The sequence below is a fragment of the Ambystoma mexicanum genome, chromosome 7p, assembly GCF_040938575.1.
Source record: "Ambystoma mexicanum isolate Mex_15411 chromosome 7p, UKY_AmexF1_1, whole genome shotgun sequence".
Lineage (NCBI taxonomy): Eukaryota > Metazoa > Chordata > Amphibia > Caudata > Ambystomatidae > Ambystoma > Ambystoma mexicanum.
In genome coordinates this window covers 69,042,868-69,058,321 of record NC_090939.1, presented here as the reverse complement: position 1 = coordinate 69,058,321, position 15,454 = coordinate 69,042,868, and the positions used below count along the sequence as shown (strand labels likewise).

The 15,454-nt window shown below is 45.4% G+C and overlaps 1 protein-coding gene across 3 annotated transcripts in view; it reads right to left on the bottom strand.

The window, feature by feature from the left end:
* Positions 1 to 15,454, bottom strand: part of CFAP44 (cilia and flagella associated protein 44) — a 1,393,686-nt gene that overhangs the window by 911,194 nt on the left and 467,038 nt on the right. For all 3 annotated transcript variants that reach the window (XM_069635797.1, XM_069635796.1, XM_069635798.1), the window contains one exon: positions 12,307 to 12,469. In XM_069635797.1, coding sequence (XP_069491898.1) covers positions 12,307 to 12,469 — 163 coding nt within the window. The remainder of the gene's footprint in view (positions 1 to 12,306; positions 12,470 to 15,454) is intronic.

Below are 15,454 nucleotides of genomic sequence, written 5' to 3'. Positions count from 1 at the left end.
TCCTTGATCTCTCCTCTTCTTCCGTTAAGCAGGAGTTAAAGGGCCTCTGGCTGCCCTTATCTGCATTGGTTCTTCACCTATGGTGTTCTCTGCTTGAAAGGGAATAGGTGGAGGTAGGGCCTGAAAACCCCTAGTCCTTTTTCTTTCAGATCTTCTTTCTGGCAGGTGAAATTTGATCTGTAGTGAGAGAGACACTAATTCTTGGAAAGTAGCCAGTCTAGCAATCCGGGCAAATTCATCTTTTATCTCCTCATGTAGTCCTTTCCGAAATATGGTCATTTGAGCTGTCTCCAGCCAGCCGGACCCTTGTCGTACGTCCAACAGGTTCTCGAAGGAGGAAAAAAGTACTTCAGGTCTCTCTAAATGTCCCTTGAAAAGTTATACGAAAAGGATGTAGTCATCTAATGCAGGGTCTTTTATGTTATGTTATGAACACTTGTAACACGCACGTATATCCAAGGGCACCTTGGCGGAAGGAAGTACACAGCAATGCCACAAAGGATGAGAAAAAGAAAATCAGCAGAAAAGAATGGTCTTCAGTAGGCAACGGAAGGTTAGATGGTTCTCGGTGGACTTAAGCTTAAAAAGGAAGACTGTTCCACAATTTACCAGCCACTACAGAGAAGGCCGTGCCACCCACTCTCTAAAGGCCAAATTTAGGAACCTCTACCAATGGATCGCTACTAGAGCGAAGAGTCCGACTGGGAATGTACGGCTGAAACTTAGCTTGAAGAAATGTTGGTCCAATCTGATAGACCACCTGGTGAAAATAGATTTAAACGTGATCCACTGCTGCACTGGGAGCCAATGCAGATGGTGCAGTACCGGACTGATATGTGCGCCATAGGTGGTTGCATTAGCAACTCGAGCAACTAATTTCTGAAGCAGTTGCAGGCGGCGGATCAGGGCAGCCGGCCGGGCCAAAAAAAGAGCATTGCAATAGTCAATCCTGCTCGAAACCAATGCGGCCACCACCGGCGAGCGCAGTCGGGCAGGAAGAAAGGGCAAGATTTTTACGAAGAACCTGCAACAGAAAATGACCAGACTGTACTGGCATACCGCGCTGACCTGAGCCGCCATCGAAAGTGATGCAGACAGGTGAACCCCCAAGTTCTTCACTACTTTCACGGGAATGGGAAGAGCACCCAAAGAAGCAGGCCAAAAAGAAGAGGACCAAGAGTCAGACGTGGCCGAAAATCCCACCACCAGGACCTCCGTCTTGTCCCTGTTTAACTTAAGCCAACTGGTGTCCATCCAGTCCCTCCATGGCCGAAAGGTACTCATACAAACGGACGACACACTGTCCTGGTCCAGATCTAAAGAGAACAGAATTTGCATGTCGTCTGTGTAAGAATAGCACCTAAAGCCATCAGAGCAGATAAGGGTAATCTGGGAACAGATATAGATGTTAAATAACATCGGGGACAAGGCACAGCCTTGGGGAACCCCACAGAACAAAGGGTGAACGGAAAACAGAAAAGGAGAAAGAGAAACAGACTGGCCTCGACCAGTTAGAAAGGAGGCAAACCAGGCCAACAAGGGACCAGATATTTCTAACACCGCCAGCTGGGAAAGCAGGAGGGAGTGATGTAGTAACCATAGGCAGAGCCCATGCCAAGACGTTACCCACCAGATTGGCTATCAAAAAGCAAGCCTTTTTCCGTCGGATTCATAAGACCTAGGGTGAAAAGTGTAGTAGACTAGACAAGCATCTATGAATTCCTACAGACGTTGTGGTGCACCATCGTATTTCCCAAATGGAAATCCTAGAGGTGGTAGATCACATCTCGTGTCTTCTCGAATGGCAACTTGTTGTCTTAGTGTGACATTCTCTGCTCGGATGTTCTGTACCTCTACAGTAAGACCTTGAAGGGCTGCTACTAGTTCCTGGTATTGTTCCAGGCTGGCCATAGCTGGAGTTGGGCATTGCAAACTCTCAGAATCTGATGATAATCCCTCTTCAGGTGATGCTTCTTGAAGCTCACCCTTCTTCTTTCTTCTTCTCTACCCACGTTTCTTCTCTCTCTTAGTAAAGAGATAAAGGCAAGCTCCTCCGGAGGCCACCTTGCCCGGTTGTATAACAAGCAAGGCAGAAGGGACTCCGTGGAGTCAACTGCTCCGAACAGGGAAACAGCCTTGCGGCATAAAAAACCCTGATTCTTTTCCGATGTAGCTGGTCTGAAGGAAGTAGCCAAAATCCACGGAACGTACGCCTGACAAAATCCATAGATAGCCCTTGATCCGGCAATTGGAAGGGGTGTAATGAAGAGTAGAACAGAGAAAACAAGCAAGGTGCATGGACAAGCGAGCAAGGAGGGAAAAAAGAGAAGGCGGAAGTAAGCAGGAGTGACAGCAATGCCGTAGTGTCTCCAGACGGAGGAGGAAATAGGAAAAACAACAGGCCAGGAGAAAAAGGGTAGGCAGAACAAGCGAAGACTCGGCAGCGTATTAACCGGTGTGGGAGGGTTGCAACAAGCCAAGTGGAGGATAAGACGGGAGAAATAAACACAGCAGCCATCTTGGGAAAAGCACTAGGCCACTGATGTCAGTTAGGAAGAAAGGCGTGATGGATCATTAGCCCCGCCGCCAGCGTCTCCAAAGGCTCCAGCGTTTGGTCATGACAAGATGTCTGGAATGAATCTCTGGTAAAAATGTGCCAGTCCTAAAAAAATCTGGATGTCTTTTACTGAAGAAGGTGTGGGCCATCTTAGCACAGCAGAGACCCTGCGAGGATCCATGGAAATTTCCTAAATATCTTCCTTCCCGATCCCTTCGCTCATCCGTCTCCAACTCCCTCAGGGTCAGCCGCTTCTCGAAGCAACGTGCTGGGGGTAGATCTCTCTCCGCGGCAGGGGCCTCCCTCTGGAACAGCCTTCCTGCCTCCCTGAAACGTGAGGAGAACCATCTCCGGCTCAGGAAGCACCTCAAAACCTTCCTCTTGGCTTCTGCTTTCTCTCTCCCTCTCCCCTGCTAATTCTTCGCTGAAATGCACTGAATCTGCAACTGGGCCACTCCCCGACCCTGGGCCCAGCCACTCTCCACTTGCACTGCCTCCCTGGCAACCCCTGCACTACGGGACTGTCTCTGTATCCCTCCAGCCCCCCCCCTTCCCAGCACTTACCTGCACTTACCTTGCACTTGCCACCAGCTGGCCCTCCTTATTTATTTATTTATTATTTATTTTATTCTACTTACCTTGTACTGCACTTCCCCCTCCCCCCTTGTTTTTCCCCCCCTCCACCCCTTGCACATCTTCCCTTCCCCCCACCCCTGCACTTGCGCGATCTGAATGACACCTGGCCTAGTAGGATCGTTGTCTGTCTTCCCCGTTCCCCCTCCCTGCCTCGTCGCGCCTTGAAACACTTGTGTATAGGCGCGTTACAAATGCCATATCATATCATATCATATCAATGCCTTTGTCAGACAAAACAAACCCTAAATACGGGACCGATGATACCTCGAAAAGGCATTTTTAGGGTTTTACTGGCAGGTGATTCTTTCTTATCCTTTCCAAAACTTCGAAAAGGTGTTATTGAGGAAGGTTCTTAGATCTAGAGTATACCAATATATCGTCAAGATAGATAATAACTGATCTATACAACAGATCTGAAATCAATCAGCCCATGAACCGTTGAAAAATTGTTGGTGCGTTAACAGTCCATAGGGGGTTCTGAAAGCGGTCTTCCACCCCCCTCCGGTGCGGAGGTGCAGGAGATGGAAAGCGCCACATAAGTCCAGCTTGGTGAATATGATGGCTCCTTAGACAGCCTCTAGGATATCTCTTATAAGGGGCATGGGATACATGTCTGGTATTGTCACCTTGTTGAGTACTCTATGATAAATGCACGGTCTGAGTTCTTGGGAGTCCTTTTTTGGATAAAGAATATTCAGAGCTCCAGCAGGAGACTTAGAGGGACAAATAAGACCGTTCTGAAGATTCTCTTTCAAGTATGCTTGTAATGCCTTCTTTTCTGGAATAGTTAAGGAAAGCATGCAACTGAATGGTACCAGGGCCTCAGGTTTTAGTTCTATGGCACAATCTTCGGGACGGTGTGGGGGAGGTTCTTTAGGGATTTTATCCAGGAATACTTCCCCCGACTGCTAATAGGGTGAAGGAATACAGTTGATCTCAGCTACAGAGGACCAAGAGACAGACCATTTGTCCGAAGATAGGATGCGTACCGGAAGCTGGCAGACAACTGGTGAGCCAGAATTCAGAGCAGAAATTAAGTTTATTCTCCTTCCAGTCAATGCGAGAGTTATGCCTCCTCAGCCATTGTAATCCTAGAATGATAGGAACATGAGCTGCTCTGACGAGATCAAAGGTTAAGGACTCAATGTGATCATATATGGACAAAGGAACGTGGACCGAAGTAGGAGTAATGGGTCTAGAGCCGAGGGGTTTTGCCGTCCATTCCTTCAACTGCTCGCGTCTCGACGCATTCTTCAAGGGGAATGTCTTCATTCTTTGCCCAACAAACATCCATAAAGTTGCCCGCTGCTCCACTGTCTATCAGTGCCAAGGCTTCTATATACCTTTCCGAGACCAGCAGAACTAAACGAACAACCATAAACCGAGTATCCAATGAAGTTGAAGAGGCGAAGGTGGAAACAATGAGACCTTTCATAAAACCCCAGCCTGAGGTGCACTCTAGGGTTGGGGTCTCTCGTTTCCCTACCTCCTCTGCAGGACTCCAGGACATTCTCGTAACAGGAGGCTGCCTCAACAAGAATACAAACAATCTTTCAGAGGGTGACAATGGACCCCAAGCAGACCCGATCTGCATGGGTGCTTCCTTGGGTACAAATCCAGAGGCCCGAAGAGCTGTACTCGTGGGTGAGGATGCATACGCTTTGCCTGGTAATTTCTTCCATTCGGTTGTCCTCTGCTGTAAGCGATAGTCGATTTGGAGAACCAAGGAAAGTAAATCAGGAGGGACGGGCAATACGATCCAGCTCACTCTTCAAGTCCTCATGTAAGCGCCATCTAAATATGGTATAGTGGGTCTCTTCAGGCCATTCAGTTCCACTGCTGTTCTCTTGAAGGTGCTGATATAGTGCATAAGGTCTGCTGAACCCTGTCGCATGTCCAACAGGGTTTCACCAGCAGTATAAGCCACTTCTGGTCTCTCAAAGGTTTGTTTGAAAAGAGTGATGAATGTGGGATAGTCTTGCAAGACTGGATTGGTAGAGATCACGAGTGGCGTGGACCAAGCCAGGGCATTACCCACCATGTTTGAAATCATAAATCCCACTCGAGCTTGATCTGTTGCATACATGACAGGTCTAAAAGTAAAATGCACAATGCATGCATGAATGAATTCCCAGATTTTCTTGGGGAAGCCATCAAATTTGCCTGAGGCAAGGCTCATAGAAGGGAGGTCAGCAAGGTGTTCTTTGGCGGATATTGTCTAAGTACAGCATTTTCTGACTGTAATCCTTGTACTACCAGGGAAAGTCCTTGAACTGCCGCAAGGAGTTCTTGTACCTGTTCTGCCGATGCCATCCTGGTGTAAATGGGTGGCGTTGCAAACTGTCACTGGTGGTTAGATCTTCCTCACCTGAGTATTCACTGCTGGAGACGGTTGGTGACTCATCTGGCGGTGTGGAAGATCCCTTTTTCCGGACGAACGTCTGTCCGTGTAGAAGTATGGTCCAGGTTGAAGCCACTATGCCTGCTGTTAGTGACAGCTAAGGCAGGAGGCCCCTGCCCAAAACAACCAGGCAAAAAGGGAAAAAACCAACAGGCATAAAAAGCCCTTTGATCCGGGTGGTTTTTGCTAGAAAGTCGTTGAAATACTGGAGGTCCACTGAATGCAGGAGACAGATGAAAAATAAGCAGAGTGGAAATAGATTCCCACAGAAACTTCTTACACGGTAATGAATGGATGAGCAGAGCGAACTCCAAGAGGAAAGCAGTGCTTTGCAGTGCGGAGCATAAGGAATATGTGGGTGCAGATTGTCAGTGAGGCAAGTAAAGAAGGTAGCGCGAGCAGAGAAAGCACCAAACAAGCAGGTAAGTAAGGCACAAAGTAGTGGACAAGAGCACAAGGCAAGCAAGGAAGGGAGAAAAAAGGAGAGAGCGAAGGTACACGAGTGAAACAGAGTCTTATCACAAAGAGGGGTAGCGGTTGCAACGCACAGAGAGGGGACTGTGGAGTGAATGTAAAGGGAACAGACTGCGGCCCTCTTGGAAATGACTAGACCGGCAACTCATGTTCTGAAGAACGTGACAGAACGCTAATGGTGCTGCAGGTTCCATCTATGCCACAGTCTCCAAGAGAGGGGTCTGCTGGCAGAGAGAAGTTACTCCCATTTGACTGAAGTTATCTGGTGCACTATGACGTGGCAGCCCATGGCGTAGTCAAAGGCTGCAAGTCTTAGGGACATTTCATACATTAACAGGATTCTAGCTCTCTTTGTTCTATGCCCTGATTGGGTAGAGCTCATGCCTCTAGAACTAGGGTGATTGATGCCTTTTGTGCTTGGCAGGAACCTGAGAATTTAGGATCAAAGCTGTGCCATTCTGAGCCACTAGTCCTGGATCTTCCATTGCGGCTGGTTGTTCTGAGGTCTTTTGGAAAGAGTTTCAGAACTTCTCTGAGCTCTCTTGTATCCTTAGTTCCTTTTAAACTTCAAAATAGCTCAACGTCAAAAAAGCTTGACGTCGAGCCCGTATGCAAATCATGTTTTCACTTTGGGACCCATAATATTGAGTTTAGACATAACCTTAAATGATCCCTTGACAGCCTTGATGAAGCAGTTTAGCTCTTGATGTTGAGATGTTATATGTCAAACTGTGGTGTTAAAGATGTCACTTATACTTTTGGGGAGCCCAGAGTGCTGGCTACAGAAGGTTTAAGGAAAATAAACTCTCCCGATCATTTATGAAGCCTGTAACCTCCAAGGTGAGGATTCTGAAAGTATCCTGAAGTAGCTCCAAACTCTTTGGTAACCTCCTCATTTTGCAGCCTCCTGAAAGGTATATTTTGTGAAATGTTGAATCATTTTATATTATGCGAGTGTGAGACATTGTTTTTAGAGAAAAAACATTAAAATGTCCTGGTGTCTAGTACCCAAAGGGAATGGCTTCAGGCCATAGTCTAACTGGCAGCCAAGGGCTTTGCTCCAGGTAAATGCTTGTGGCATTGCAGGTAGTCACAAGGCCCCTGGGCACTGCTTGCTGTCATGCCCAGGCACATTTCCTGGAGAAAATAGTTCCTGGTCATGACTTGGAGAAGCTGTCCAGCACATCGCATCACCTGCAATCAGAGTACCGAAGCACATATCCTGGCGAATGACTACAAGACATGCCCAGTGTTCAATGCATAGTTTGCATAGATTGCATGACCACATGCGTCCTGTGGGTCCTGCATCCAGGAAGTCTGCACCTGTAGATGGCCACAACAAATGCTGAGGACACAAAACTGTGCCTATGGTCACTGCAGGCAGTGGCACTGCCCCCAGGCACAACCGTACCAGTGAAAGGGGTTGGAATAAATACCCATAGGGTCTATAAACGTTCTCAGAAAAATCTAAATAGTACCAGGATGGGCTAACCTAATGTGCATCAGGGGTTTCCTGTCTAGAGAAACCAGATTCCCTCTGGATCTCTAATCCACTACACAGTCTGAGCGAGATAGCGTCCAGGTCCCTTCTCTGTCACAATCAATGGGATTTAGTGGCCAGCACCCCGTTTGTAATACATCCAGGGTTGAAGTGCCTGGTTCACTTCTTCCATCTTGCAGCGATAGTTCCTACCTCAATTCTAAGGGTTATGGAGCATAACCCCTCCCTCTCATTTTTAGGGGCTATTTTTTTTATTTTTTTTATTTATTTGTCATAGCTGATAAATCAACTTTTCAAATAATCATAATGTAAAGCCAAGTACATGCATTCATAGAATCTACATAAAACATGATCAGAGTTTTAAAAAAACCAACATCATAATTCATTCATATAATCTAAAATAGTCACTAACATACATTGTGAAATTACATAAGAGAAACTAAAAATTGCATGAGTTGCAAATCCATCTCATATACAACCCATAACAAACGCCCCATGCAAGGTAACACAAGCTACCCTCTCAAAGCCTTCATCATCTAAAATATTAATTAGTGACCAAAAAAACAAAATCTACAACATGGAATGAGGTAATACTAGGTCTAAAAATTGCACAATAGCTATCTGAATTGTCATCTCTGATTTGAGAACAGTGAGTTCTAGATATGATCCTCAGTCATCACTCTTGTATTACATATTTTTCTCCAAAGCATTTTTAGGGGCTATAGAACTCTGCTCAATTCCAGGGGTACTCTGCCCACACTCCATGCAGGGATGCAATGCCCTGTTCACCCTGCCACAATCTTGGCAATATAGCACCCAGCACTCAGCACTCTTTCACAGTCACTGATATTCGCACGCTCTATGTGGGTTGCCCTACAGGTACAGGTTCTCCCATTCAGATCCCATCCGGTCCTAGCACTCAGTTTCCTCTACATCTTTAGTAGGCATTGCCCCTTCCTTCACCTCCCTTAGCCTGACAGCTGTCTCGGGCCCCCAAGCTCCCTTTGGAACCCCATCTCTCCCTGGCCTCTATGCTGGCTCTGCCGCATAAGTAGCTTCTGGTCATTTAGCACTCTTAGCCTTTCAGCTGATAATGTGGCTCAGATTGTTCCTATATCTCCACCTCTTCCTGCACACACCTACCCTCCTACGCGCTTTCGGCATTTATACTGTGCAAATCTGGAAGGAACCAAACTGGCTAGCCGGTATCTAAGAGCAAATAACATACCCAAAAGAAAGCCAGGCCAAAGTGACCAGAAGAAAAGGGAAACAACGTTCAGCAAAAGAGGTAGGTTTACGTTTTTTGTCGAAATATTGCCAATGTTACTGCTGCACGAATATCAATAGGTAATTTGTTCCACAGTCTAGGCCCTACTGCAGAGAAACGTCTGTCCCTCTCTGGTAAGGAAACACAGACACAGAGTGGCACAAAGGTAGCAATTTTCTGACCTAAGATTTTAAGTTGGCTGATTTCAAGTTAAAAGAGAACAGAGGTAGGGAGGAGCCAAATGATACTAACACTTGAAAAACAAGCACAGTAATTTGAAAGATATCCATTGGCTTACGAAGAGCCAATGGACTTCTCAACGATATAGGGAACCAGCAGAGAATTTAGGAAGCCGAAAAATTAGGCACATTTTCGCGCTTTGGAGCGTTTGTAATGTTTGTGTAAATGTGTAATGTGTTGCCATAATCAGGTAAGAATTAATGAGCGTGCTAACCACAGAGGAGTGCTCAACCTTGGGAATTAACAGAAAAGTTGTCCAAGTAGCCAGAGATGAACAAAGGCTGTTCTGGGGACTTTGTTAATCTGTGCTGACAAGGAGAGGTTGGGTTCCCAGATTATCCTTAGGATTTTTACCTTGGACGCAAATGAGGTGGGAAAACCAAAGAGCCTTGAGGAGATTGGCATCCACTGTCGATCCCCGAGCACGTGTCTCGATCCAGCAAAAGTATTTCAGTCTTTGCGGGATTAAGCTGCAAGCCACTGCTAACTATCCATTTATGTACCATTGTTAAGCACCAGTATCAGTAGGACAAGGGACTTCAGCATACATGTGGTTATCATCTGCATAAGAATGATACTGCAACCGAAAATTGAAAAAAAACGTTCATCAGGGATGGAGAAATATATTGAACAAAGGGGGCGAAAGAGCCGAGCCAGGAGGAATTCCACAACATTATCTGATGGAGTTCAAAGTAAATGGGTCAGGGCCAATATTCACCATTTGGATGATCAGTTAGAAAGCTTTCCAACCATGAAAGTGTCAGGTCATTCATTACTGTGAGGGGTTTTCGGTGGTGTCCAGTCAATTGGTCGACAGCAAACTGGTCGACTGCAATTTGGTCGACACCATTTGGTCGAATGCCAAATGGTCGAATTTTTTTTATTTTTTATATATATATGTGTTTTGTGGGTTTTCGTGAGGGGAAAAAAAATAAAAAAGAAAAAAAAGGGGGTTGAGGGGGACCCCCCCAAAAAAAACCAAAAAAGGGGTAAAAAAAAAAAAAAAAAAAAATTCGACCATTTGGCATTCGACCAAATGGTGTCGACCAGTTGTCCTGTCGACCAAATGTTTTCGACCAATTGACTGGGAACCGTTTTCGGTGAGACAGTAGAACAGAATGATCATGGTATCAAGCCCTGCTAAGTTTAGCATGATCAGCTTGAAAGAACCCCCATATTTAGTGCCTTGGACAGCTATTTCCCTGATTGGCTATGCGGTCAAGGGTTTAAAGGCTGCAATCTTATTGGCCATGTGGCTTTGCAGTTGTAGACTGGGGAAGATAGTCTTTAAAAGGCCTGGTGGCCATTTTGTATTTCCACCATACGCCTTCTGTGCGTGGTTGGCAGGCAGCCTGTTTTTCTCCCACTGTGGTTTGCAGCTTTGCTTCTGGGTAGGAGGGTTGATGCTGTGTGGGTTTTGATTTCTGGTTCCTGCTGTCTGTCCTTTTCCCTGTGAATAATAATCAGTTTTACTATTGTTTTGGAGGGCAGAACAAAGGCTGCCATTTCTGTGGCTACTAAATAAGGGGTGTGTGTTTCCAGGTGGATTTGCTAACTGCGTGAGGGAAAGGTACTGTTATCTAAAGCGGTGGTCCAGGGATGTGGCTTTCTCAGTGTTGTGCTGGCTATTGGTGTATTTTGTCTCGTCTTTAGGGATCAGGGACGTTTGTCCCATTGAAGTGCATGGGGTTTGTCTGACTAGGTCTGGGGGGGGTCTTGGCTGGGGCTAGGGATTTTAAAAAAAGACAAAATTGGTGCATTCCTAATATAATGAACTATTTGAGAATAGTAAACAATTTTTTCTCAATATAATATAAGGCACGGGGGAGGAACTGAGACCCTGGCACAAGACCACCACAACAAGAGAATTTCTCTCAGGAGGTGATTGATATTGTGTCTACATTGCCTCAAACTTACACCATCAGGTATTTTGAACCATCCTAAACTATTTCTGTCTCAACTGTTAATTATTGTTCGGATTGATGGGCAGTTGGTTTCGCGGGATCCCTCGCCACTTAAGCTTTATGCCCCCGTTCTTTAGGGGACATGATTTACGTATTATGCACTAATTATGTTGGTTTAAAGATTTTATTTGTGTTCATTATAATTCAATGTTATGCATATTGATGTGCATGGGAATATGTGTTCAGCATTTATGTCTTAATTTTGAAAAAAAAGAGGCATACTTGAGTCTTTAGTTTAGAGTTTTTTCGACAGTTAGGGTATTAATGTACAATATAGCTTGCTAAACTTACCTATATATAATCTATATATATTTGTTTATAGTCTGGTTAGGCCTAAGAAGAAGAGGTGTTCATCCTGGAAACGCATCGCCAATTGAAAACAGACTACTGGCAACATTTCTTCGAATTGTTTCTTTTCTTTTGTAATAATATTTTTGCTCTTGTCTTTATATTCAAGCTGTAATCCAAAACAAAATATATATACCTTTGGGTTTTACAAAACTTGTTAATGATTTATTTTCATTAATTTAATTGCTTACTATTCTGAGATCAAAGTAGTTGGTTTATCCAACACATAATAGTGTGCAGGGGACGGGAGGGTTTAAAGTTTGAACCTTCTCCTTCGTTGTCTGGGGCTAGAGATTTCTCAACTCCTGACCCCAGGTAACAGGGAAGGTAACCCCATTGAAATGGAAGGAGTTCTCCGGATCATCTAGCTTGCAAGCTTCTCTGACCCTCCAAACTTTGACTATGGGGAGGAGGAAGAACACTTTGGGGGTGGGGTTAGTACTGACCGTACCATAGGATCCCTTCACTTTTGTCCTAAGGTAACTGTGGGGCCTCGTTAAAATGCACAGGGATTTGTGAGTCTGGTAGCTTTCTACCTTCTTCGACCCCAGATCCGGACTATAGGGAGGATAAGAAGTGCTCTGACATGGCTTTGAGACACTGACACCATCACACAGGCCATGCCCTATGCACACTGCCCTCAGTGTATGAGTATAGGTGGGTCTGTATTAATGTTGTGCCAATTTCCAATACACTTCTTTCCCTACAGCACTGCAGCTTAAAATTCACTGTCTTCTACTACTGCAATCATGCTTCCTTCTCTCCATATCAACCATCTGCTAACGAATCGTAGCACATGAAATCCATCCAGTGCCTATGATCTGTGTTTTCATCATATTAAAGTGACTTTCATTCCACAGATATTACATTATAAAAGGACATTGGTGTAATACTGTATTATGATCATTAAAATCTTACCGCAATATTTCCAATTCCACCACCACTGCAGCACCGCAGATATTTACGCTCCTTAGTTTTCAGATCGAGGATTACGGCTACGCTCCCAGCTATGTACATGATGGTTTGGTCATCGAGCAGTTGCAGATTGGCTCTTTTTGTGCAATCGTACCCAAACGAGTGTCTATGGTGCCAGTGGTCAAGGAAACACATTGATACAGATATGGAACTGTTAATTCAGTTAGGCAAAAAAAAATGAGGTTCACGGAAATGCAACAGAAAACTTCACAGGACAACTGGAAAACATGCACCAAGAGTGAACCCCTAATAAAAACAGTGAACAACTACCACCACCCACAACCCCCTATATCCAAAATGGAGCACAATGTCCAGTATGCACATAAAACATCCCAAAACGCTTAAGCAACTTTGTCGCATCCCACAATTATTGTCAAGGGTCGGTGTATGAGGGAAGTGAGGAGCAAAGTGGTACCCAAAACATAGGCACAAGATCAAACAATATCCGACACAGTGTAAACAAAGTGCCACCTGTCAAATCCCTGTAAACTTTATGTCCTAAAATCAGGGGGAATGCCAGCCATTGGTTGATGTCCAAGGCCACAGCAGGTCCATCAATCACCCAATCCTACCACAGTCCCAGAATCCCTGTGTGCCTTATGCGGAAATGCCACCGACCCCTGCCTCTGGGTCAGAAAACACAGATATTTCATTTTTCCGGATGTTAGATTGACACAAGCATCCCAGATCCAGGAGATCCTTCCGATAGACCCACATTTTCCATCGCTTTATCATGGTTTCTGAGCTCAAGTAAGAGTGGTGCATAGCTTTATGAACTGGGACGTTGTTTTCAGAAACCCCTTTCTGCCATCGGGGTCACAGAGCGCTATAATCACTTTATAAGTGCTCTGCAGATACGAATACCTCGCCTTCTCGAAGGCAGCCAAAATGCTCTCAGTACGAAAAGTTCAGAAGTCTTCTCTCACCACATGCTGATCCAGAAAGGGCTGCAATGTAGCTGTCCGGTATGTTTCGTCTGCTACCTTTGGAACCTCTCAAGGAATCCGTTAACGTACATTTTCAATTCTTTGTATTCAAATTGAGTATAAAATGTGTGCATTTCTAGCCAGTACGAAGGTAGGTAAGAAGTGGCTAGGTCCCTCATATTATAAAATGCATGTGTTCGGCCCGAAGGTAGGTGGGGAGCGGCTAGGTCCATACTAGCAGGCGAAAGGAATCAGAGGAGCGGGTGGGTGCTATAATGGACTGACCTGGTAGAAGAAGCGTCCAGGAGGCTGATTACGTGCACAGCTAGATCACATTTGTTCGTGGACTCAGCTGAATTCTATTGAAAGTAGTGATGTGTATTTGCTGGGTGAAGTCGAGAAGTGTTTATTGCAGATGTATTGGGGTGGGTGGCAGTGCCTCGGGAGGGGTTCAGCTGTGTTCCATTGTGATGGAGGGCTAAAAGGAACAGAGACACAAGCTTGATACCTAGCTGCAAGCAATGCCTTGCAGAGTTTCCCATAAGGCCTGACTGAATGTTTTTCGTGGGGGACTAAGTTCCACCTTGTCGCATTCCTGTCGGGGGAGAGGGGCAATAGTTCACATTGATCTATGTGATCTTTTTTTTTTTCGAATACAAAATCTAGAAGCTGAAAAATACTGTATTTCTTTTTTTCTCTCTCACATTTTAACGCACTTATATGTGGATCGAGACCCACCGGCAACCCCGATACTCCCCTTACAATATTTGTTACCCTAACCCCCCCCCCTACATATAAATGCGTTGAAATGCACATTTCGAAATGAAGCATTTTCGGACACGGGATTTTCGGCCCCGATATTTTGGGGTGATATCGTTCACCTCGGAGATGGACTAGGTCTGTCAGAATGCTGGAGGGAAAAGCAAGATTTTGAGGGCCTTCCTGAAGGCTTACTGCCTTGAGCCTTTTCTCAGTCCTCCTCACTGTATCTTCCATGTTCTCTATCCTGGCTTCCAGTGATGTCACCATACTCGGCAGCTTATCTACGTTCTCATGTAGGGCTTCAATGGAGATATGATCTCCTTGAGGCTACTGACTACAAGGCCCCGCTCAATTAGAGTGGTGCCACCTTTGTATGGTGCTCTTGCAAAGCCTAAATAGGGCAGAAATAAGTCCCTTTCTCTCTATGGGATATTCTTACTGCGGTTCTAAGATGTACCCTTCCTACATGAATCTTCGACCTTTGATGACATTAGGGCGAGAGTTAAATAACCCACTGTCTGCTCACCTCACAAACACATGCCTTGAAATGGTCAGTCACTTTAGCAAGATGTCTTGCTGTCACAGCTGCCACAGATAAACTGCAGTGTCCTGGAACTAATCCCCCCAACTCCTCTAATACCTCAGTAATCGCCATCTGATGGCTTTTCAGAGGGAATGCTCTCACTACTTTAGAGACTTAACACCTGGGAGCAGCACAAGTGTGTAGTCCGCCATCTTACGCTCACTGAATCTCAGACTAGGAGGGACATGGCACTCCTTTCAGAGTATTGCTTCTTCCTGGGTAGACCAGTTGCCCTGAACCAGTGCTTTTACCCTCATATCTGTGGCTTTACACCGCAAGGAGTGGGGAGGTAGGGGAACTCAGTGGAGTAGGATCCGGTGGCGACAAATACCAGGCACACAGAGTGATGGAAAGAAGCAAAATCACTAATTGACGGTGCACATGTTAATGATAACGTTGGTCCAACTCCTTGGAAGAGAAATTCAGAGAGCCACAGCATTGGAGTCTTGTGAAAGCGAAGGGACACATCATGTATTGGTATTCTTGAATATGATCAATCAGGTACCATTGATCCTAGTTGATAATCTCTATAAATGGTAATATAATTTCCATTAACAACATTTTTCCATCCTTTATTGTTTAGTATCTATGCGTAACAAGCATACAATATTTCTAGGAACACTGTCATGATCTCTGCTTCCAAAGGGTCAGGACTTACCCAACTCCCTTGGAAGCAGACCCATAACCCCGGTTCCGGGTGCCGGCCAGTCCCAATTGGGACCTTTTGGACCCTGTCCTGGCGCCAGTGGCACCAGGCTCATAAATATGCCCAGTCCCAGCGCTGGAAGTGCCGGGCTCATAATGCTTGGGTGGACTTACC